Source organism: Suricata suricatta, chromosome 1 (genome assembly GCF_006229205.1).
Source record: "Suricata suricatta isolate VVHF042 chromosome 1, meerkat_22Aug2017_6uvM2_HiC, whole genome shotgun sequence".
Lineage (NCBI taxonomy): Eukaryota > Metazoa > Chordata > Mammalia > Carnivora > Herpestidae > Suricata > Suricata suricatta.
This window is the reverse complement of record NC_043700.1, coordinates 155,603,225-155,625,903: the sequence shown is the minus strand read 5'-3', so window position 1 is coordinate 155,625,903 and position 22,679 is coordinate 155,603,225. Positions and strand designations below refer to the sequence as shown.

The 22,679-nt window shown below is 40.5% G+C and overlaps 1 protein-coding gene across 3 annotated transcripts in view; it reads right to left on the bottom strand.

Moving 5' to 3' along the window:
- Window positions 1-454: 454 nt before the first annotated feature.
- The window catches only part of TXK (TXK tyrosine kinase), a 70,353-nt gene continuing 48,128 nt past the window's right edge, over window positions 455-22,679 (bottom strand). For all 3 annotated transcript variants that reach the window (XM_029946118.1, XM_029946136.1, XM_029946128.1), the window contains 6 exons: window positions 15,785-15,956; window positions 12,811-13,027; window positions 9,553-9,617; window positions 7,121-7,239; window positions 5,464-5,621; window positions 455-2,809 (listed from right to left, as the gene is read on the bottom strand). In XM_029946118.1, the coding sequence (XP_029801978.1) occupies window positions 2,741-2,809; window positions 5,464-5,621; window positions 7,121-7,239; window positions 9,553-9,617; window positions 12,811-13,027; window positions 15,785-15,956 (800 nt within the window). In that variant the 3' untranslated portion in view covers window positions 455-2,740. The remainder of the gene's footprint in view (window positions 2,810-5,463; window positions 5,622-7,120; window positions 7,240-9,552; window positions 9,618-12,810; window positions 13,028-15,784; window positions 15,957-22,679) is intronic.

The following is a 22,679-nucleotide window of genomic DNA, read 5'->3' as shown; positions in this document are numbered from 1 at the left end:
TTAATAAAAGAAACAGAGGGCTGTACCTGCTTTTCCCTGTCCTTAATTCATCTTAAAAACTGAGCAAACATAGCGCTGGATGAAATGCTATTTGGTTGTGTGATTTGATTGTTGTTGAGCAGGTCACCAGTGCAATAGTGGGACCATGTATTGTACTTTAGTAAAAAGTTTACTGAAGACACCAACGCTGGTTACAAAACATAGTTCCCTTCTAAGAGAAGTTGTGTGACTTCTTTAAAGAAATTTTTTTCTTTTTTTTTTTTAAGAAAGTTTTTTCCTTTGCTATACAAAGAATGACTGTCTAACGACAGTCCAAATTCAGGGCACCTGGATGGATCAGTTGGTTAAGCGTCCAACTTCGGCTCAGGTCATGATCTCACACCTTGTGAGTTTGAGCCCCACATCGGGCTCTGAGCCTCGAGCCTGCTTCAGATTCTGTGTCTCCATCACTCTCTGCCCCTCCCGCCATTCATACTGTTTCTCTCTTTCTCAAAACTGAATAAACATTAAAAAAATTAAAGACATTCCAAATTTACCCATTATCTGGCACCTCAGTTACATACATGTTATCTCTAGTTACTTCCATATCTTAGTATCTCAAACTCTGATGAAGTGTTAAAACAAAAGGAATAGAGCTTGCCTACCACCACCACCACCAGCTCATAGAAGTGCCGGCAGCCATATCACACCTTGAGGAAGGACTTCTCTCTGGACTCACTCTCGCTCTGCACTCTGTCTCCCCACATCGCAGTGATCGTGACGGCAGAGGCTCTGTGGTCAATCCTAACTTCTCAGTATTGGGTTGTCCTGTTTTGTTCTGTTGTCATAACATTAACCTTCCCACTGGCTTTGGCTTTTGCTTGTTCGATAGTCTAATGCTCTCTTGCACTTCACTTCTGCAAATCTTATTTGACTTATGATCTCAGTAGGAAGAGCCCTGTCTCACCTCCCATATCATGAGGAAAAGGGGTTTGATACTCTCAGAAACACCAGAGGATCTCACGCAAATATTTCTGAGACCACCACTTGAATCGTCAAAGTTGAACATTATCGTGTCTGATGCTCATTATTTCAGTGCTCATTGACCAAGTGCCACTGACACTCAAATACATCATTCTTGGAGTGGGCAAACAGGACTTAAAAGTCACAACTGCTGCCAGACAGCAACTTAGAGAATCACAATGCGGAACCATGATGCAGAGTAGGGCGGTATTCAAAGGACAGACTCCCCTATCGAGAAACCTCACAGTGGTGACATTTGTGCTTTCCGCCACACACTTCTTCCTACGGTGATTCTGAAACACTCACAATGATAAAGATACATTTCCAACCATTCCCATAAACAGTGCGTGAGAAGTTAAGATTTAATTATGATTGTGGTTATTTTAGCTTGAATTCAAAACCCTGGATGTCAGAAATAACGGAGTTGAAGGTAACATTCGGATATCTTGTTTTTGCCTCCTCTTGTTCTTATGAAAGAAGCAAGTCATCTTCTATAAAGATACTGCAGGAACTTTCTATGACAAAATGAGGCTTCTTCCAGAAGGCCTATAAATACAGAGAACAAACTGATGGAGAGAGGGGTGGGGGTGGGAGATATAGGCTTCCAGTTATAAAATAAATAAGTCATAGGAATAAGAGGCATAGCACAGGGAATATCATCAATGATATTGTAACAACAACGTATGGTGAGAGGTGGTAGCTACACATGGGTAACCTGTGGAAATGTCGAATCACTACGTTGTACACCTGAAACTAATATAATATTGTGTGTCAACCAAACTCAAAAGAATTTTGAGTATGATATTGTAACAACAAAGTATGGTGAGAGGTGGTAGCTACACAGGGTAACCTATGGAAATGTTGAATCACTATGTTGTACACCTGAAACTAATATTGTGTGTCAACCGTACTCAAAAGAATTTTCATAATTTAACTAAAAAGAGATATGAAACCTTCAAAATGTATAACTTTTCTTTGGCCACCTGTGCAATAAGCATTCTTCTACACTATAAGGAAAATAAAATAAAAAACATCTATTACACATTTTAAAAGGGGGCTTCTTATATTGTCCCATGTTACGTGGACAAAGTGAAAATGCAGAATTGAAATTCAGGTTTCGAACTGACCCTGACAATGGCTATTCCTGGAAATAGAAGCATCGCAAGGACCGGTTCAAAGAACTTTGCCTTCACAGTGTTTAAAACTGGAATATAAGACACTGTCTCCAAAATAATCAGATATGTGCAAAACCAAGTCCTTAAACAACACAGGAGAAATTATAAAAGGCAGTTTAAGAATGTTCACGTTAATGTGGCTTGTAAAGGTGCACTTTCCACAAAGATCTATCCAGCTCAAAAGCATTGAATTCTGCAGGGGAGTCTCCTTTATTCGACGAGTTGGCAGAATTTCTTTCTTCTCGGGGGGCCCTCAGGGCTATTCTCATAAAGGGCAGCCGCTGTGAAGACTGCTATGAAGCATTCTCCCCCTCTTCACATATGGGGCACGAAGAACAACACAGAAAAATGAGAGTTGGAAAGTCCCTTTCAAAGACATCCCTGTAGAAAATATGAGTGTCAGAGTATTTTTAAACTTTAAAGTTGGAAAAGCCTGTGATCTTTGCACCGTTTCCAAGAGTCAGCAACTCTAAATGAAGGTGTTCACCATCAGTGACCCCAAACAGGATTTCCTTTTGCGATAATTTTGCAAGATGGTCCTCGGGGTTGGCCTTCCATTTGGGTCACCAGGTTTCCGCAATCTCTGTGAGGACCTGCAGCAGCTCGGCGAATGTAGGGCGGCCTTTGGGCTTCTGGAAAAGGGAAATAAAGACGGTCAGCTCAGCCTAAAATTCACTCAGATTCCAGCTCTGGAACTTGCTGGCAGGCACCTGGACCTACGCTGGATCTCCACAAATGGAAGAGAACGAAGCCTTGGCAATGGCGTGTGAGTGTGAAAATATAAGAGTAGAGAGTGCTGCAAAAATAAAATAGCCGGACCTGCAATCACCAGCCACAGGTTGTTAATTTAAATTCAAATTAATTAAAATTAAGTATATTTTTGAATTCAGTTTGCAGTCATACTAGCCACTTTTCAGTTCTTCACTAGCCAGGCGTGGGTACCATATTGGAGAGGTCAGACATAACACATTGTCCAACTGGAAAACACTACTCTAGAGATCTTTTCAGATGACTTGATGGGGTTAAAAAAAAGAGCTGGGAAGGGGCGCCTGGGTGGCTCAGCAGGTTAAGCATCCAACTTCAGCTCAGGTCACGATCTCACCATTTGTGGGTTGGAGACCTCCATCGGGCTCTGTGCTAACAGCTCAGAGCCTGGAGCCTGCTTCGGATTCTGTGTCTCCCTCTCTCTCTGTCCCTCCCCCACTCATGCTCCCTCTCTCAAAAATAAATAAACATTTTTTAAAAAGGCTGGGAGAAGATGGGCATCCAGAACACCAGGCTATCACACTCTGCTTCAGCTACTTACTGCATATGATCCCCTACAGAAGGAAGATTTCAGTCAGAAAGCACAAGCCATGTTTTCATAAAGGGCTTTGCAGGGCCTGGGGCACAGACTGTTAAGGCTCAGTCAACAAAACCCATGGTCATGGAGACAAGGACTGGAACATTTTTCCTATTTTACCATGGGATGTGGTTTGGCTTTGGCTCCAGGAAGAAGAAAAGATGACACTGTTGGCATCTTTTGAGATCCATGGGAAACAGAACTACTCATGGTAGCCACAGTCTCAGAAAGATCGCTGGTAGCCGGGGTCACGCGGAGACCCAACTCTTAGTGCTTTGTAAAGAGATGGCATCAATAAAAAGGGCCGAGCAGTAGGCTCTGGAAGCCCATGTTCATGTTCAAGTTCTCCTGGAGGTCCAGGAATAATTTGTGGAGCTACTTGAGGAGACGAACATGAAACAATATGTGTATATTGGTGTGTGTGGGTGTGTGTGTATCAGTACTGACATAATCACATTTGAATATAAAGGGACCTAAGCACTTAGGGTATTTAGATTACCTTAAAAAGTTGTAGGTAAATCATCTTTTGCAAACAAATAAATCAGCATAACCAAAAACATTGTTTTTATCCATGTTCTGATTACAATTTGAGACTGACATCATTTACTCAGTCCTGTCAGCCTCCGATTTACTCTCCTGTTTCCTCTCCACAGATAAATAAAATCTCAATAAATGTTACATTTTACGCACATGTACACATACATTGCTCCACGTCTGATATATGCTTCCGAGCTATTTACACTGTTATTTCAGAGAAGCTCTTAAACCAGCCATTTGCTACTAACAGCTTATTTGACATTTTCCTAGGTGTCCCAAGATTCCTTGCAGAACCGTTCATCATATGCATAGAATTTTCACACATTAAGGATCTTTATAAAATTATTTTACATCTCTGGAATGTGAACAACTACATGGCTCTTGAAATACTGAAGTTTTCAGTGATCGTGGTTGTGAAGCAAAAGATTTCTTTTTCAGCCAGGAGAAAACGCCTCGTTCGGCTGTGGTTTTTCTGGACTAACCCTGTCAGCTGGAGAGAGAAAGCTGAAAAAAATCACAGGGGATTCTGATAGGAAGGAGACGGGTGTGCTGAGTCTGTCCCCAGAAAAGACAGAACATGCTTGTTTATTTTTAAGCTCGGCATTCTAAGAAAAAGAAAAACTGGACCCCCACCGCTCACCCCCCCAGAGAGAATTTCCTGAGTAGAAGCTCCTGACACACTTTCTGTCTTGAATCCTATTCTGGTTTAATCTCTCTATCCGGAGTCTTGAGTGCCAAAAAAGAGATGAAACCCGTTACTGTCAGCCTGGGGAGAGCAAGACAAATTACAGGAGAGCGAAGTAAATAAAAACACCCTCCCTCTCTTTCAATGTGGAAGTCTACCAAACCTGATTCTACCGTCAGTTTCCACCCACCAGTTCTTAAAGGAGTAAAATACCTCATCACTTAGGTTCTAGAATCAAGAGTTTCAGCAAAAACTAATCTGAGAAAAATAAGACTCAAAAAATGTGCTGAATTCCTCAGATGAAGGGCTGTTGCTAAAAACAGAATGGATAAATGGTCTTGTAGTGGTAGTTTCAGATAGAAATAGTACTTCTGTGCCTGGGGGGGGTTCAGTCTATTAAGCGCCCAACTTTTGCTCAGGTCATGACCTTGTACTCGGTGAGTTCACGCCCGCCTTGGGCTCTGTGCTGACAGTTGGGATTCTGTGTCTCCCTCCATCTCTCTGTCCCTCCCCTGATCCTGCTTGCTCGCTCTCTCTCTCAAAAAATAAATAAGCATTAAAATTTTTTTTCATTAAAAAAAAAGTACTTCTGGCTCTTAGCGACCATTATCAGGAAACAACCCCTCATCCCGCATGCTGGAGTCCTGAGGTAACGCTCTGACACTCAGGTCTGTTCTCAGGTGCTGGCAATGCCCACCTGTAGGAAAGCGGGGGACACTCACCTCGTGCCAGCAGCTGTACATGACTTCGTATATGGACATCGGCGCCAGCTGAGGACGGTAGAGCCTGAAGCCTTTGGAAATGGCTTCCACAACTTGCAAATTTGACTTATTCTCAAAAGGCATTTTTCCTTCCGTAAAAACTTCCCACATCAAGACTCCTACACATAAAACACATGTAAACAAGAGGTTGCTTGAAACTGCAAGAACTGTTTCAAACCCCAGAGCCTCCTTTTCCTCTTTTCAGCCTTTGAATGACAATCATCCAGAAGGAGACCGGTTCTGTCTAGGAATCAGACCATGTGGAGCTGAGTGTTTGAATAGGCCTATAATCTGAAAATATCCCAAGTGAAAACAATGCCTTTCTTTCCAGTGGTCTTGACCACCTCCCTAGTGAAAGCAAGTGCTGCCAGCATTTTTGTTTCTAAGTATGCTCCTGTCTTCACGCCCTGAAATCAACAAGCCTCTCTGCCATTCCATAGAAAATGACAGAATTGTGTGAGCCTCTGCTGCCTGCTAAGGCCAAGAGTTTCCCAGCCAGCAGCTGGCACATGTTCCCTTCCTCCCACTGAAAGATTAGGCTGCTGGGTAGACCCAAATATCTAGCAGGGGCTTGGTACATAAGCAGATATTCTATAATCATTGATCGATCGATTGATTAGTGAAACTCCTTCAATGCTCTTATTTGGATTTCATTTAATTATTCACTTATTCCAAGAATATGTATTATGTATTGATTAGAGGCCAGGAGTATGCTAGAGCCAGAGGATTCTAAGAAAGAGACCAGTTTATGTGCTCAAGAAGCTCACCATCCAGTGGGAAGCAGAAACAAGCGGTCAGGTAAAGCTGAGAAATTCTAACTGTTCTGCAACCTCTTGACAAGGTCGTTGTGTTTCTATCCATTAATCTCACAACGTAACTGCTCTCCCGCAGAGCTTAAAATGTCCCCTGCCATGACTACCACCAGTCAGTGGAGCGCTAAAGAGATCAATGATGGAAGCTTAACCTTATGCAGACAATAAAATTCACCCCCTTCTGAGGCTGCAGAGGTCTCTCCAAACCCAAGAAGCCATCTGGAGAGGTCTGGGCTAAAGAGAATAGACAGCTTATTGCACATCCGTTGCCACTTTTTGAGAATCAACTTGAAGAACAAACTCCACTGGACAGGGGTCTACTGTGTCTCCTTTTCAATGAAGAACATTACACAATATCAACTCCGGTTGACAGTTCCCAAGGAGGCCAACATCTAAATTCCATGAAATTTGAAGGTAATGGAGTAAATGAGGTGGTGTTGCTTAGGTAGTCAGACAATGAAGTGTATTCATTACACTCAAAATTCAGTGACACCTTAAGATTTATTTTCCTTGCAAGTCTCTGTGGTGTAGAAATGTTGGCTGAGTTTGTTTTCTAGATCAGTAGGCTCTTTGTTATAGTTTTATAGCAAGTGCTCAGTGGGAAAAGAAAAGATACAAAAGGTAGACTTCTGTAAGAAGGTATGTGACAGAAGTCACCAAAGACAGCCTGGATGAACACCTAAGACAGAAGCATTGTTGCAAGAAGATTTTTCTCAAATGCCAGATCATATTAAAAAATCAAACCTTAAAAAAGACTAGCCTTTTATTCAATCAGTCGTCATCAAATGAATATCAAATTTACTCACCAAAAGACCACACGTCAGATTTGCTGCTGTACTTGTTGAAATGGAAAACTTCGGGAGGGGACCACTTGATTGGGAACTTGGCACCAGATGAACTGATATATTCATCATCCAAAACGTACCTAAGGTTATGAGATTCAAAGCACCTTGTGCTAAATACCTCCAAGTACAGCTTAGTTCAACCCCCTTAGTCTACTTCAAGTTCTAAAAGAGAAAGTGTATTACCCCAGAAATATTCCATATACCTTCTATTGTTTACTGAAGTGGGAAAGTATCAGATACAGTGATTCCTCCCCAAACCAAGCCTCAATTCTGTTTATATTGTTTGGGTTTCAGAAAACCAGAGCAATTCTTTAATCCAAAATTGGTAATGCACTGATGACCTTAGTTACAATGAATTCTTAATTCTGCAAAGGAGTGTGCTGATGCTCTAACAACCAAGGTTATAAAAAGAAAATTAAAAAATAGGAGTGCCTGGGTGGCTCAGTCAACTAAGTGTCCAACTCCGGCTCAGGTCATGATCTCATGGTTCGTGGGTTCAAGCCCCATATCAGGCTCTGTGCTGCTAGTGCAGAGCCTAGAGCCTGTTTCAGATTCTGTGTCTCCCCCTCTCTCAAAAAGTAAATAAACATTAAAAATAATAAATAAGTAAGGCAAAAAACAAATTCAAGATCAGGTGCCTTATTTTCTTTTCTCATACATATATGTTTTATGAGGCAGAGAAGGGGGAATAAAAATATTAAATATAATACATCTAATGTAAAAAATCTCCAATGCATTAAAATGACCCTTTATGAAATCAGTAATAACTAACACCTCCTTTAAAAACTACAAAAATATTAAACTTCTCTCTTTTTTGAGAATCGTAGGCTGGAATTTCCAAGTATGGGAATCTGGAGAGAAAAGAAGATAACTGAGTTGTGCTGTGTATTCCCTGGCATGTGCAGTAGAGTATTTTTGAATTATTTATTAGTGCTTCTTCACACTCTCTGTTTCCCCCACATGCCCTACTTCATCCCACTTTTAATGACTCAGAAGTCATTCTACTAAGAGGAAGAGTGGCTAATAGAAATCAAAAGGGGAAGAGCCATTTTTCATAGCTTTGGAGTTTCAAAGGTCTAAGCTTTCTAGCGAAGGTGAAGGAATGAGTTGTAAACAAGATACCTGGGAGAATGGCTCGTAAATAAGAGTGACATCTCACCGCCACCAGCACCACCACCACCCATCCCTCTAGAAAATGACCCTGCAGCTTGGAGGTGGGAGAGAATAGAGGGAAAGGGAAGGTGTATTAGACATTAGTGGTTGGCAGAGGCAGGGCCCTGTACCCTGTACCCCACAAGGGCTGCCTGGGCCACACGGCGGGGGAAAAGGCCCCACTTCCCACAATAGGTTGGTGGGATTCAAGAGCAAAGCAGGGCCTAGGCCTCTACCCCAGATCAAGCCCCAGGAAAAGCAAAAAGATTCCAGAAAATAAGTAGCTGTGGATGTGCTTGGGTAAATAGGGCCTTGGAAAGATACTCCAGGGGGGTTTCTAGTCTTGGAGAGTGCCAGTAGGACAGCATCTTGCAGAGAGGAATTCGGGATGAATCGGCAGGCACCTGTGCAGATGTCCAGCCAAGGACAAAACAGGACACCAGTGTCAGTGGACAACAACAAGGACCAGACATGCCGTCTCTGGTATGTGGCCCCATGAAACATACTGAATTTGAATTTGACCTTGAAGTGAATCAGAGGGAAATTCTGCATTCACGGGGACTATGTTTTTAGCAACCTGAAGGAAAGGGGGCTCACAATATAGATTGCATTGAGGTGAAGAAAATAAGTTTAGATTTTCTACATTTGGGTTGTAGTCTTAAAGTCAACTACTACATTGGGTGAAATAAATACATGATGGGGGTGCCTGGGTGGCTCAGTCGTTGAAGAATCTGACTCTTGATTTCAGGGCAGGTCCTGATCTCAGAGTTCATGAATTCAAGTCCCGCATCAGGCTCTGTGCTGCTCCCTCTCTCTCGTCCCTCCCCTCTTTCTCTCTCAAAAAATAAATAAGCTAAAAAAAAATGCATGATGATGACACAGATAAATCAGAGCTAAACCAATTTATTCTTTTTTTTTCTTTCAGAAATATGCATACATTGGAAAAGCTTTTTTTCTTAACCTTTTTATGATGGAGAGTAGATTGAGAAATATTATAAATTTTAAGATATGGCGGAAATGACCTGAAAAAGTATCAGAAGGATAGTCCAAAATATTTATTTAACTCACAGCTAAAATTGGTTTATGTCCTAAAATTCAAAGCATAGCAACAGGCCAAACAACCACATCAATACTTTCCTCACAGGAAAAAAAAATGCTATTAACATCTTCAGTTTGTCAGTAGCCAGATGTAAGATTCCCCCTTATGAGTTAAACAAACAAACAAAACATATATCTTGTACCTTGTCATTCCAAAGTCCGATATTTTTACTATACTTGCAGCACTGACCAAACAATTCCTTGCTGCCTGTAAAAACAAGAAAGGAATCCAAATTTGAATGCAGTTTTTCTTTCAAGAGATTGTAGCCTCCTTTCCTTAGTTTATTTAGACCCCCACACTACTTCTCTATATGAGCAGTCATTTTATTTTTATGGTGACATTTGTCAGTGCCACATATGACTCAATATATATGCCCTCACATGATGGATCTTAATGATTCTTCAAAGAAATAACAAAAAAAAAGAAAAAGAAATTTTAATATTTTTTCTTTTAAAAGTTTTTAAACATTCTCAAGAAGTATCTTTGATAAAGAGGAAGACTAAATCAAAGAAATGTTAAACTATGAATCCTGGCATTAATATTAGTGTGCATTTTTATTAATGTTTTTAAATTTACATCCAAGTCAGTTAGCATATAGTGCAACAATGATTTCAGGAGTAGATTCCTTAAGGCCCCTTACCCATTTAGCCCATCCCCCCTCCCATGACCCCTCCAGTAACCCTCTGTTTGTTCTCCATATTTAAGAGTCTCTTACGTTTTTGTCCCCTCCCTGTTTTTATATTATTTTTGCTTCCCTTCCCTTATGTTTATCTGTTTTGTATCTTAAAGTCTTCATATAAGTGAAGTCATATATTTCTCTAATTTCACTTAGCAAGATACCCTCTAGTTCCATCCCCATAGTTACAAATGGTCAGATTTCATTCTTTAGTGTGCATTTTTAAATAATGCAGAGATAATGTATTTGATACCAAAATAATCCACTTTCCAGAGAGCTTAGTCAGAGAAAATCATTGATTTGGTTATTTAGCCTCATGTAAATCAAGAATTTGATTAATTTTTTTTTCTCTTTTAAGCTCGCCTATGGGTCAGGTAGCGCAAAAACTAAAGCAAGGAACTAACCATGGCAAGCTAGGAGGAGTCAGTCTGGAAGATTTTTTTACATATACTAGCAAGGGTCTCAAAGCCAAACCACAAGGTGAGCCCTTGACAGAAAAAAGACTCTTGGTTAGCGGATACATTGTAAGCGGCATGAAGGGAACTAAAATAGAGTACAAAAGAAACCCATCAAGGAAGAAACCAAGGACAGGAGGACCTGAGAGAAACCTCTTAGAACAGACAGAATGAGCAGAACCATCACCACCTGAGTTTTGAATTCTAATCCCTGTCAGAAAAGACCACCTGCAGAGACTAGGAAAGCAAGCTAGGTGGAATTCATGCCATATCCATTCATTCAAAAATTCGCTCAATAGCTACTAGTACTGAAGATGGGGGAAAGTGCCATGAGGGATACAGAACGATAATGTAGCTATGGACTAGCAATAGTATAGCAATAGTTAGCGTCGCTGAGTGTGCTCTATGCTGGGAGCAGGTGTAAGCACTTACACACATTACCTCATGTAATTCTCCCAACAAGCCCAGAGGAGAAAGGCGCTGTCATTAACACCACTGTGCTAGTTAACTTGCTTGCCCAACATCACAGCTAGAGAGAAACAAAGGCGAGATCTTAACAGCGGCAGTCTAGCTCTAGAGCAGTGGTTGTGAATCACAGCTACATGTTTGAACTCACCAGGGACATTTTCAAAAAACATTTATGGCTAGATTCTACCCCCAGAGATTCTGATTTAATTGGTCTGGGGCGTGGCCCAGGTATTGTGATGTTTTAGAAGGTCCCAGGTAACTGGGCACAGCTAAATCCGAGAACATTGTTCTGCAACCAGTATTCCCATCACAAGGCCGCAGCTCAGAAGCCTAGGTCTTGATAGCAAGGAATTTAGAATCCAATAGTTATATAACAGTGTAAATAGGAAGTGGTAAATAATAAATGCCTTGAGAATTCTAAGTCACCTGTAAGGCTAGCAATAAGTGGGCTAAGGCCAATAAATTATGCCTTCTTTCCCTCCCCAAAAAGCTCTAGCCTGAATGATGGATAATAAAGTCACCCTGGTCGTGGGCAGTGGGAGTTCAGGAATATGTCTAGGCGACGATCTCAGGGACATCTCACAGATTCTCAAGTTCTCACTGGAGTTAATTTTTGGACTTAGAAACGAGACATGGAAAGACAGAGAAGGAACAGTATGAACATCATGAATAAATATGGAGTGGATACGAAATGTTTTTCCAGGCAAGGCAGCAAGGCAGGAAGGCAGCGCTATTAGCACTTGGGGCAAGACAAGCTTTATCTTTATTTATTTACTTTTTAAGGATGTAACGTTCTGAGTATTACACAATGACATGATTTGGCATTTCTAGTCCTCAGTAGTGCCAGGAATGCCACTGTGATACCGCTGCAACCAAACCACCTCCACCCGGGAACACTTCCATCCCTGTTCTTCACTGCTCCATCTCCAGTGCCCCGCCGGGTGCTTGGCATATGCTGACATTCAATCCGTATTTGATCATTGGTTGAAAGGAAGAAAAGTGGAAGTAACGGAAGAAGACAGCGAAGGCGACAGGAAATAAAAGTAAATTCATTTTGGTTGGTTGATTCATGTGGCCGTTCATTAGTTTGGGGTATATTTAGAGCAACACCTTACTTGGCTACAGCATTAATGGGTAACTAAAAGGGTGTCATGCTAAGTGAAATAAGTCAGGCAGAGAAGGAGAGATACCATATGTTCTCACTCACAGGTCTAATAGGAGAAACCTAACAGAGGACCATAGGGAGGGGAAGGGAGTAAAATGTTAGGGGGAGGGAGGCAAATTGAATACTGAAAACAAACTGAGGGCTGAAGAGGAAGGGGAAGGGGGAAAGGCGGTGATGTTCATGGAGGAGGGCACTTGTGGGGAAGAGCACTGAGTGTTATATGGAAACCAACTTGGCAATAAACTATTTAAAAAAAATAATAAAGCCACCTGTCCAGAGAATTACATGAACAGGAACATGCTTAGAAATGAAGCCAAAGGTATTTTATTTAAAATATTGAAAGTCCTTGGGAGCGCCTGGGTGGCTCAGTTGGTGAAGCATCCAACTTTTGGTTTTGGCTCCGGTCATGATCTCAGGGTTCATCGGTTCAAGCCACGCATGGCAGTAGGGGCTGACAGCTTGGAATCTACTTGGGATTCTCTCTCCCTCTCTCTCTGCCCCATCCCCACTGATGTTTTCTCTCTCTAAATAAATAAATAAAGATAAATACATAAAATTAAACATTAAAAGTCCTCGATGGTCCTGTTCTTCTGAAATGCAACCCATAAAAACCCGGGGAGCTCGCATGGTACTCACTAAATCCCTATGAATAAAGCAGTTCCTCTCCAGGTACTCCATTCCCTCGCAGACGTCCTCGCACATGCTCAGTAGCATGTCCTTCCGCAGCGCCCCCCTTCTCTCTCGGAGGTAGCTCAGCAGGCAGCCGTTCTCCATGAACTCCGTCACGATGTACAGGGGCTTCTGCTGAACGCACACTCCGTACAGCTGGACGAGCCTCGAGTGCGATAATTTCCTGTTGAGGAAAAGCACGCACCCGTGAGCAGATTCGTTTTCGCCGTGTGAAGTGCTTCGCCTCCGTTGGTGAAATGTACCAACTCTGCATTATGTTCAATGTGGAGACACGATAAACACCCAACCACAGAGAGCTTAGAAGGTTCCTTTCCGCCGTGCGTGCTGAATCAGTGCGGTCAAGAGTTCAAGTGGTGGTTCCCAAGTCCCTACAGAATATTACAGGCTCCATATTCTGGTTTTTTTTATGCTTTCCATCCTGTAAGCCTCTTGCTTCCTCATTGCTACTTCTCCTTGCTTAGGTCTTCACAGAGTTCCTGTTCCTAATGTTTAAACTTTTCTAACTGCAGCTGCTCAGACAAAGATTCTAGACAGACAGAAGGGAGGAGGAAACAGTGATTGGTGCATTAAAAAAAAAAAAAAAAGCAAAAAACGAAAAAAAAATTAAACTATAAAGAATCCAGACATTTAAAGAAGAAAATTTAAGACAAAGTTGGAAACTGAAAAATACCTACCAACATGAAACCCTGCTCTGTATTGAGCAATCCAATCTCACACACACACACACACACACACACACACACACACACACATCCTTGACAGTTGCCGATTATAATGTGTATAGTATAGAATTCCTTAGTCATCTAAACTTCAGAGTTTCTTGTTTCTTCTAGAGTGTAGCATTCAGTCATACAAAATAATATTTAAGTTAAGGTTTATAATTTTAGAAGATGCATAACAAGTCAATTTCTCTGTTATTCAAAAATAACTTGAAGTGTTACCTCTTTTCATTTATAAAGGTAAAATAAAAATCAATGACTTTGGGAGATTATTTACCTTAAAATAATGTATATGAGTGATTAATTGATATATTACCAGAGAAGTAGCATGCAAAAACACATCCAGTCAGTGGAAAATAGGCATTCAGAGAATCTATATATGATTTTAACCTGTAGATATATATATCTTAAATATGTATATTTTGTCTGATTTATCTTTCTAATTCATAAAGTGTACTTTCAGTTAAGGTATGCAATTTACATGCATAAAGGATAGTGGCAGGAAAGTCATTCTTGAAATAGAATATTGATTTGTCTGAAAAAACCACCACCCCAATGCCCACATATAAACATCTGAGAACTGAAACATTACAAGGTGTTTGCTTAGCAAGACCACTGGAGCAGTGACAAATATACTGATGAACTAACACAGATAATGCAATAGAAAGCATTTGGGAGTGGGTATGCCAATCAAATACGGTAGGGAAGACATCTTGGAGGAGGTGACATTTAAACTACACACTTGCAAAAAGGAGGTAATACTATATTACCAAGATGGGTATGCTATGCAGATAGAACTCAATGTGTGTCGGTATGTAATTTTTTAAAGATGAATGTATTTGCAACAGGATGTTAAAAGGACATTTTTCTGCCTCACTTTCAAAAAATCAGGAAAAAATCAACTGTGTCCAAACCCAAGAATACATTATGTTCATCCGAACTGACTTAAAAATAAACCCTCGGCTTCATTCCGGCTTCCATAACTTCTTGGAGCTATTTTTATTTCCAACACTCCATGCGTCTTCCACTGTCCTCAAGACATCATCCCCAGAAACCTCAACCCCAGACACCCAGTGAGGCTTGAACTGTTCAAGAATCATCTCATCATGACTTTGGACAGCTCTAATTCTTTCGTTTCCTAGGAATTCCAGTATCGCTTCAACTTCCCCTGAACCATATGTCTCCCAGCCTTTCTTATCACGCCTATCTAATCAACATAGAGGAATATAATGTTTTGTCTCTCCTTTAGATATAGGAAAACTAGGGTCTGATGCAGATGGTATTAGGGAACACAGGCTGGATGGATACCTTCCTGGAGTAATCTAGGGGCACGAAATCATCTTTGGGAAGCTGACATCACTGGAAAACTGTGTTTAACATAACTTCTCCTGAAATTCATCTTATTATAAGTGGATTGGAAGAATATTTTGATAGGACACTTGGCATATGGGTTGAGAGCCCCAAGAGACAGCATTGGTCTGCCTTTAAAGGAGAATGGGTCCAGTTATCAATTCTGGTCTCTCGGATTGTTTGTTTGTTTGTTTGTGTGTGTGTTTGTTTTCAATTGAGGTCTGCAAGTTTAGAGCAGAACTAAATTGCTTTGGAGAACAGAATCTAGGTGATACCATCTGTTGAACAAACACTTAAAGAAAGTTGATTGGTTTGGTTTGTACCAAATTACTGGCTAGTCCTGATCCAACCCAGATTACAGACATAAACGACAGCCACATATTCAACTGAGTCAAAATGTTGATCTGGAAATCACAGAAGTCAGGAACAGCATCCAGTGGGCCACAAAGAGTCATTTCTTTTAGAGCTCAGGATTCTTAAATCCCCTGACAGCAAATATCCTTATATTATTATTTAGACAAAATCAGCATTTTCACTTCCAGGAAAAGCAAAAAAGAAAAAGAAAAAAGTCATATAAAGATTTGTCACTTTGGTGGATGATCTCATTTAATTCACAGGTTGATGCAGCAATGAAGGTATTATTATCCCCATTTTACAGGTGAAGAAACTGAGGCTTGGAAAGGTGAAGTAACTCACCCAGGTCACACAGAGATCAAATAATTTGCCCAGGTCATGCAAGTAGCTTGGGCAGAGTTGTGACACAAATCCAGGTGTGACTACTGCAAAATTCATGTTCTTTGCATGACACCAGAATGTTGCACGAAACTTATCTGCGTGTTGCTTATACTTACGTCATCACTTTAGCCTCTTCAATGAAGTCCTCTTCAGACATGGCGCCTTCGCTGATGGCCTTAATGGCTACTTGGATGTGTGCTCGCCATTGCCCTAAATGGACTACCCCAAACTGACCGCTTCCAATCTCCTTCACAAATGCCAACTCAGCGGGATCTATCTCCCACTTTTCTAGAAAAGTAAAACATCCATGTTACAAGTGGAAATTTTTAAAAATTTTGTTAATGTTTATTTTGGAGAGAGAGAGACAGAGCATGAGCAGGTGAGGGGCAGAGAAAAAGGACACAGGGAATCCAAAGCAGGCTCCAGGCTCTGCGCTGTCAGCACAGAGCCCCATGCAGAGCTTGAACCCATGAACCACAAGATCATGACCTGAGCTGAAGTCAGACACTCAATTGACTGAGCCACCCAGGCACCCCAAAGTAGGAGAAAGTTTTAGAGCTAGAAAAGATTTAGGAATTATATAGACCTATTTTATTTTTTTACAAAGAGGTTAAAAATTTATAAATGAGTGGAACAGAATAGTAACCATTTTTAATACCCTCATTGTGGTTTACACGTGTAATTTCAGAATTCAAGTTTAAAGATACAAACTTGACTTATGTAAAGAGGAATTATGGATATCAAAACATACTTCCTCTTTCCAGAGGACCCAAGATGAAATGCAACACTTTGCCTTTCTAAACTAAACCTACCTAAACTACACCTAGACCCTAAAACATGTATGTCCCCATCTGGTTTTGTCTTGCTGAGTAAACTTGCGAGGCACATAACATTTGGTCCCCCCCACCCCCATTTCACTTCCTTCTATTTTTCCTCTCCACCCCGAAAGAGCTTTTCTGCCTTAGTGTTTTCTCCTTACAGAAAAGCCTAACAAATTCATCTAATAAATAGCGCACATGTATCTAAGACTATGTTTGAAGTGAAATTTGTGGTATGGTATATTTGACTTCCATAGAAGTAAATGAGGAAAAAAGAACTGTTTATAAAGTAGCCCTCTTAATGGAGAGCAAGATGGCGGAGAAGTAGGGAGCTCTGTAGTCTTCGCCGCCCAGACCTATCAAACTGAGAAGGACTGAAGTGACAATACTCTGATCTGCAAGAGTGGGAGGAGAACACACAGACTCCAGAAGGAAGACAACCTCAAAGATGCCTGAGTGAGTGAGTGCGAACTGGGGAAATTAAAAAATGGGCCAGGCCCCAGGGGTGCAGAGGGGGAGAGGCCCAGCCCAACACAGGGAGAGTGCACAGAGCCCTGGAGAGACAAGGGAGAGAAAGAGAGACTGAAAACACTCAAAGAACTGTCTCTAGAGAAGAAATAAAAGATTCGCCCCTGAATGAAGAGAGAGATATTATCACCCCATATATAACCACTGGGCATGGGAAGAGATATCCGTCCCATCTAGCTGGTGAATTCTTTCTTGGGCTCAGCAGCAGCGGTGCCCATTCCAGGTGGCACCAGGAGAGATGCCCCCACCGCCCTCCGTGACGCTGGCTGGGAAGCTGGCTGTCAATGCAAGTGCATCTCATCTCAGTGGTAGCATTAAAGTGCATGGACTAGGATTTGGAATCAAGGCAAAGCTTGGAAAATACAACTTGGTTCACCTGCGGCACAGAGAGATCAGACTCAAAAGAGCAGCTTGCAATGCTTGGTTCCAGTGGAGCTTGGGGCACCACCATTCTTCTCCAGGCAACTACCAAAGCAGGGCCTCCCAGAGCAGCCCCCGAGACCTACCTACACCAAGCCATGCCCATGCCCATCCATGGGGGAGAGCGCCTTTTTCTTTTCTTTCTTTCTTTTTTTTTTTTTTTTTTTTGCCATCCAGATATATTTTCCTTTATCTCATTCTTATCTCTCCTCTTGGCTGGTTATATGCTTTTAGACTGTCCATTGACTTCTGTTTCTGTCCTCTGCCCCCCTTTCTTTCTTTTTCTTTTTCTTTTCCTTTTCCTTTTCTTCCCTTCTCTTCTCTTCTCTCCTCTTCTCTTCTCTTCTCTTTCTTTCCCCTTTTGGTTTCCTTGTTTGATTTGTCTCTGAGTTTGCATGCTCTTGTTCCCTGTGTGTTTGTCTGTCTGTTTTCCTTTTCAGGGCTACCTCAAGAAACAAGCCAAAGTACACAAGGTGGAGAGTCCCAAATATCACTGAGTAGGGAAATAAAATAATCAAAGGCACAACAAGAGAAACCAAGAGACAACATTAAAAGAACACTTCCTGAATGGACAGGCCCTGGACAATCAATGAGTCTCCTTTAATAAAGCAATACTCACAGGTGCAGAGTGCATAACAAGCTTTTAAAAGTGACTAGAGACAGAAAGCTAGCCAAAATGACAAAACAGAAGAACTCTCCTCTAAAGAAATTCCAGGAAGAAATCATAGCTACAGAATTGCTCAAAACAGATATAAGCAACATAATGGAGCAAGAATTTAGAACAATTGTCATAAAATTAATTGCTGGGACACACTCTGGCTTCTCTTCAGATTGCGTAAATCTTTCGCCTTTTTAAAATTAATTGCAGGGCTTGAAGAAAGCATGGAAGACATCAGAGAAGCTATTTATACAAAGACTGGGTACCTTAAGAATATGTTATGAGTTTAAAAAAGGCTATAAATGGGGTTCCTAATAAAATGGAGGTGCACTGCACAGATTGAAGAGGCAGAGAGAAGAATAGGTGAATTAGAAGACACAGTTATAGGAAAAGAGGAAGCCAAGAAAAAGAGAGAGAAATTGATATAGGAGCACAAAAGGAGAATTTGAGACCTGAGTGAAATGATCAAACCGAACAATATCCATTTCATAGGAATTCCTATAGAAGAAGAAAAGAGAAAAAGGTCCTGAAGGGGTGCTTAATCAAATTATAGCTGAGAACTTCCCGAATTTGGGAAAAGAAATAGCCATTGAAATTAAAGAGGTGCAAAGAACCCCCTTAAGACATAACTTGAATTGACCTTCGGCACGACATATCATAGTGAACCCGGCAAAATATAAAGATAAAGAGGGAATTCTGAAAGCAGCTAGGGATAAAAGGGCCTTAACATACAAAGGGAAACCTATCAGAGTGGTTACAGACCTATCTAACGAAACTTGGTAGGCCAGAAACGAATGGCAGGAAATCTTCAATGTGATGAACAGGAAACATATGCATCCAAGGATCCTTTATCCAGCAAGCCTGTCATTCAAAATAGAAGGAGAGATAAATGTGTTCCCAAATAAACAAAAATTGAGAGCCCTACAAGAAATCCTATGACGGACTCTATGAGGGAAAAGTTGCAAAGAACACAAGGTACCAGAGACATCACTACAAACATGATCTCTACAGAGAACACAATAAATCCAAACCCACATTTTTCAAAAATAACACTGAATGTAAATGGACTGAATGCTCCAATCAAACAACACAGGGTAGCAAAATGGATAAAAAAAAAAACAAAATCCATCTATTTTCTGTCTACAGGAGACTCACTTTAGACCTGAAGACACCTTCAGATAGAATGTAAGGGGATGGAGAAATATCTATCATGTGACTGGAAGTCAAAAGAAAGCTGGAGTAGCCATTCCTATATCAGACAAACTGGAATTTAAAGTAAAGGTAGTAACAAAAGGTGAAGAAGGACATTATATAATAATTAAAGGGTCTCTACATCAGGAAGAGCTAACAATTAAAACATATATGTACTGAATTTGAGAACACCCAAATACATAAAACAATTAATCACAAACAGAAACAATCTTATTGATAAGAGTGTGCTTATTGCAGGGGATTTTAATACTCCACTTACAGCAATGGATAGATTAACCAGAGAAAAATCACTAAAGAAACAATGGACCTGAATGACACATTGGAACTGATGGGATTGATAGATATATTTGAACTCTGCATCCAGAAGCTGGGAAATTCACCTCTTCTTGAGTGCACATGGCACATTCTCCAAGACAGATCACATACTGGGGCATAACGCTGCCCTCCATAAGTATAAAAGAATTGAGATTATACCATGCACACTTTCAGATCATAATGCTATGAAACTTGAAATCAATCACAGGAAAAAGTCTAGAAAACCTCCAAAAATGTGGAGGTTAAAAACCACCCTACTAAAGAATGATTGGGCCAATCAGGCAATTAGAGAAGAAATTTAAAAATATATGGAAACAAATGAAAATGAAAGTACAATAATCCAAACTCTCTGGGATGCAGCAAAGGCAGTGCTAAGAGGAAAATTCATTGCAATCCAGGCCTATTTCAACAAACTAGAAAAAGCGCAAACTCAAAATCTAACAGAGCACCTAAAGGAACTAGAAGGGGAGCAGCAAGAGCACCCCAATCCCAGCAGAAGAAGAGAAATAATAAAGATCAGGGCAGAAATAAACAATATAGAATCAAAAAAAAAAGTTGAACAGAGCAATGAATCTAAGAGTTGGTTTTCTGAAAAAATAAACAAAATTGATAAACCTCTAGCCAAGCTCCTCAGAAAAAAAAGAGAGAATACTCAAATAGACAAAATCATGAATGTATAATATAATCATGAATGTATAATAAAATCATGAATGTATAATAGACAAAATCATGAATGTATAATATAATCATCAGAGATTACTATGAAATATTATATGCCAACAAAATGGACAATCTAGAAGAAATGGACAAATTCCTAAACACACATGCACTACCAAAATTCAAAAGGGAAGAGACAGAAAATCTGAACAGACCCATATCCAGTGAAGAGATCAAATCAGTTATCAAAAATCTCCCCAAAGAATGAGAGCACAGGGCCAGATGGCTTCCCTGGGGAATTCTACCAGACATTTAAAGCAGAGTTAATACCCATTCTTTTCAAGCTATTCCAAAAATAGAAATAGAAAGAAAACTTCCAAACTCATTCTACGAAGCCAGCATCACTTTGATTCCCAAACCAGACAGAAACCCAACAAAAAAAGAGAACTACAGGCAAATATACTTAATGGATACAATTGCAAAAATACTCAACAAGATACTAGCAAATTGAATTCAACAGCACATAAAAAGAATTAACCACCATGATCAAGTGGGATTCATTCCTGGGTTACAGGGCTGGCTCAATATTCACAAATCCATCAATGTGATGCATCACATTAACAAAAGAAAAGATAAAAATCATATGATCCTGTCGATAGATGCAGAAAAAGCATATGACAAAATGCAGCATCCTTCCTTAATAAAAATCCTTGAGAAAGTCGAGATAGAAGGAACTTACTTAAACATTGTAAAAGCCATTTATGAAAAGCCCACAGCTAATATCATCCTCAATGGGGAAAAACTGAGAGCTTTCCCCCTAAGATCAGGAACACGATAGGGATGTCCACTCTCACCACTGTAGTTTAACATAGTGCTGGAAGTTCTAGCGTCAGCAATCAGACAACAAAAGGAAATAAAAGGCATCAGAGTTTGCAAAGATGAAGTCAAACTGTCCCTTTTCACAGATGACAGGATACTCTACATGGAAAACCCAACTGACTCCACCAGAAGCCTTCTAGAACTGATCCTTGAATTTCAGCAAAGTCACAGGATACAAATTCAACATACAGAAATAGGTTGCACTTTTATACACCAATAATGAAGCAACAGAATGAGAAATTTTAAAAACTGATCCCATTCACAATTGCATGAAAAACCATAAAATAAAACCTAGGAATAAAACCATAAAATACCTAGGAACAAACCTAACCAAAGATGTAAGAGACCTATACAATGAAAACTATAGAAAACTTATGGAAGAATTGAAGAAGACACAAAGAAATGGAAAAACATTCCATGCTCATGGATTGGAAGAATAAACATTGTTAAAATGTCATTGTTACCCAAAGCAATACACACATTCAATGCAATCGCAGTAAAAATAGCACCAGCATTCTGCTAAAAGCTAGAACAGACTATCCTAAAATTCATATGGAACCACAAAGACCCCAAAGAGCCAAAGTAATATTGAAGAAGAAAACCAAAACAGGAGGCATCACAATCCCAGACTTTAGCCTCTACTACAAGGCTGTCATCATCAAGACAGTACGGTATTGGCACAAAAACAGACACATAGACCAATGGAATAGAATCGAGAACTCAGAAATGGACCCATAAATGTATGGCCAATTAATCTTTGACAAAACAGGAAAGAGTATCCAATGGAAAAAAAGACCGCCTCTTTAACAGGTGGTGCTGGGAGAGCTGAAGAGCAACATGCAGAAGAATGAAACGAAACCACTTCCTTACACCATACACAAAAATAAACTCAAAGTGGCTGAAGGACCTGAGCATGAGACAGGAAACCATAAAAACCCTAGAGGAGAAAGCAGGAAACAGCCTCCTTGACCTCAACCGCAGCAATTTCCTACTCAACACATCCCCAAAGGCAAGGGAATCAGAGCAAAAATAAATTATTGGAACCTCATCAAGATAAAAAGCTTCTGCACTTCAAAGGAAACAATACAAAAACTAATAGGCAACCGACAGAATGGGAAAAGACAGTCACAAATGACATACCGGATAAAAGGCTAGTATCCAAAATCTACAAGGAACTCACCAAATTCCACACCCAAAAAACGAATAATCCAGTGAAGAAATGGGCAGAAGATATGAATAGACACTTCTCCAAAGAGGACATCCAGATGGCCAGCAGGCACATGAAACAATGCTCAGTGTTAGTCATCATCCGGGAAATACAAATCAAAACCACACTGAGATACCACCTCACACCAGTCAGAGTGGCTAAAATGGACAAATCAAGAGACTATAGATGCTGGTGAGGATGTGGAGAAACGGGCACCCTCCTACACTGCTGGTGAGAATGGAAATTGGTGCAGCCACTCTGGAAAACAGTGTGGAGGTTCCTCAAAAAAAATATCAATAGAACTCCCCTATGACCCA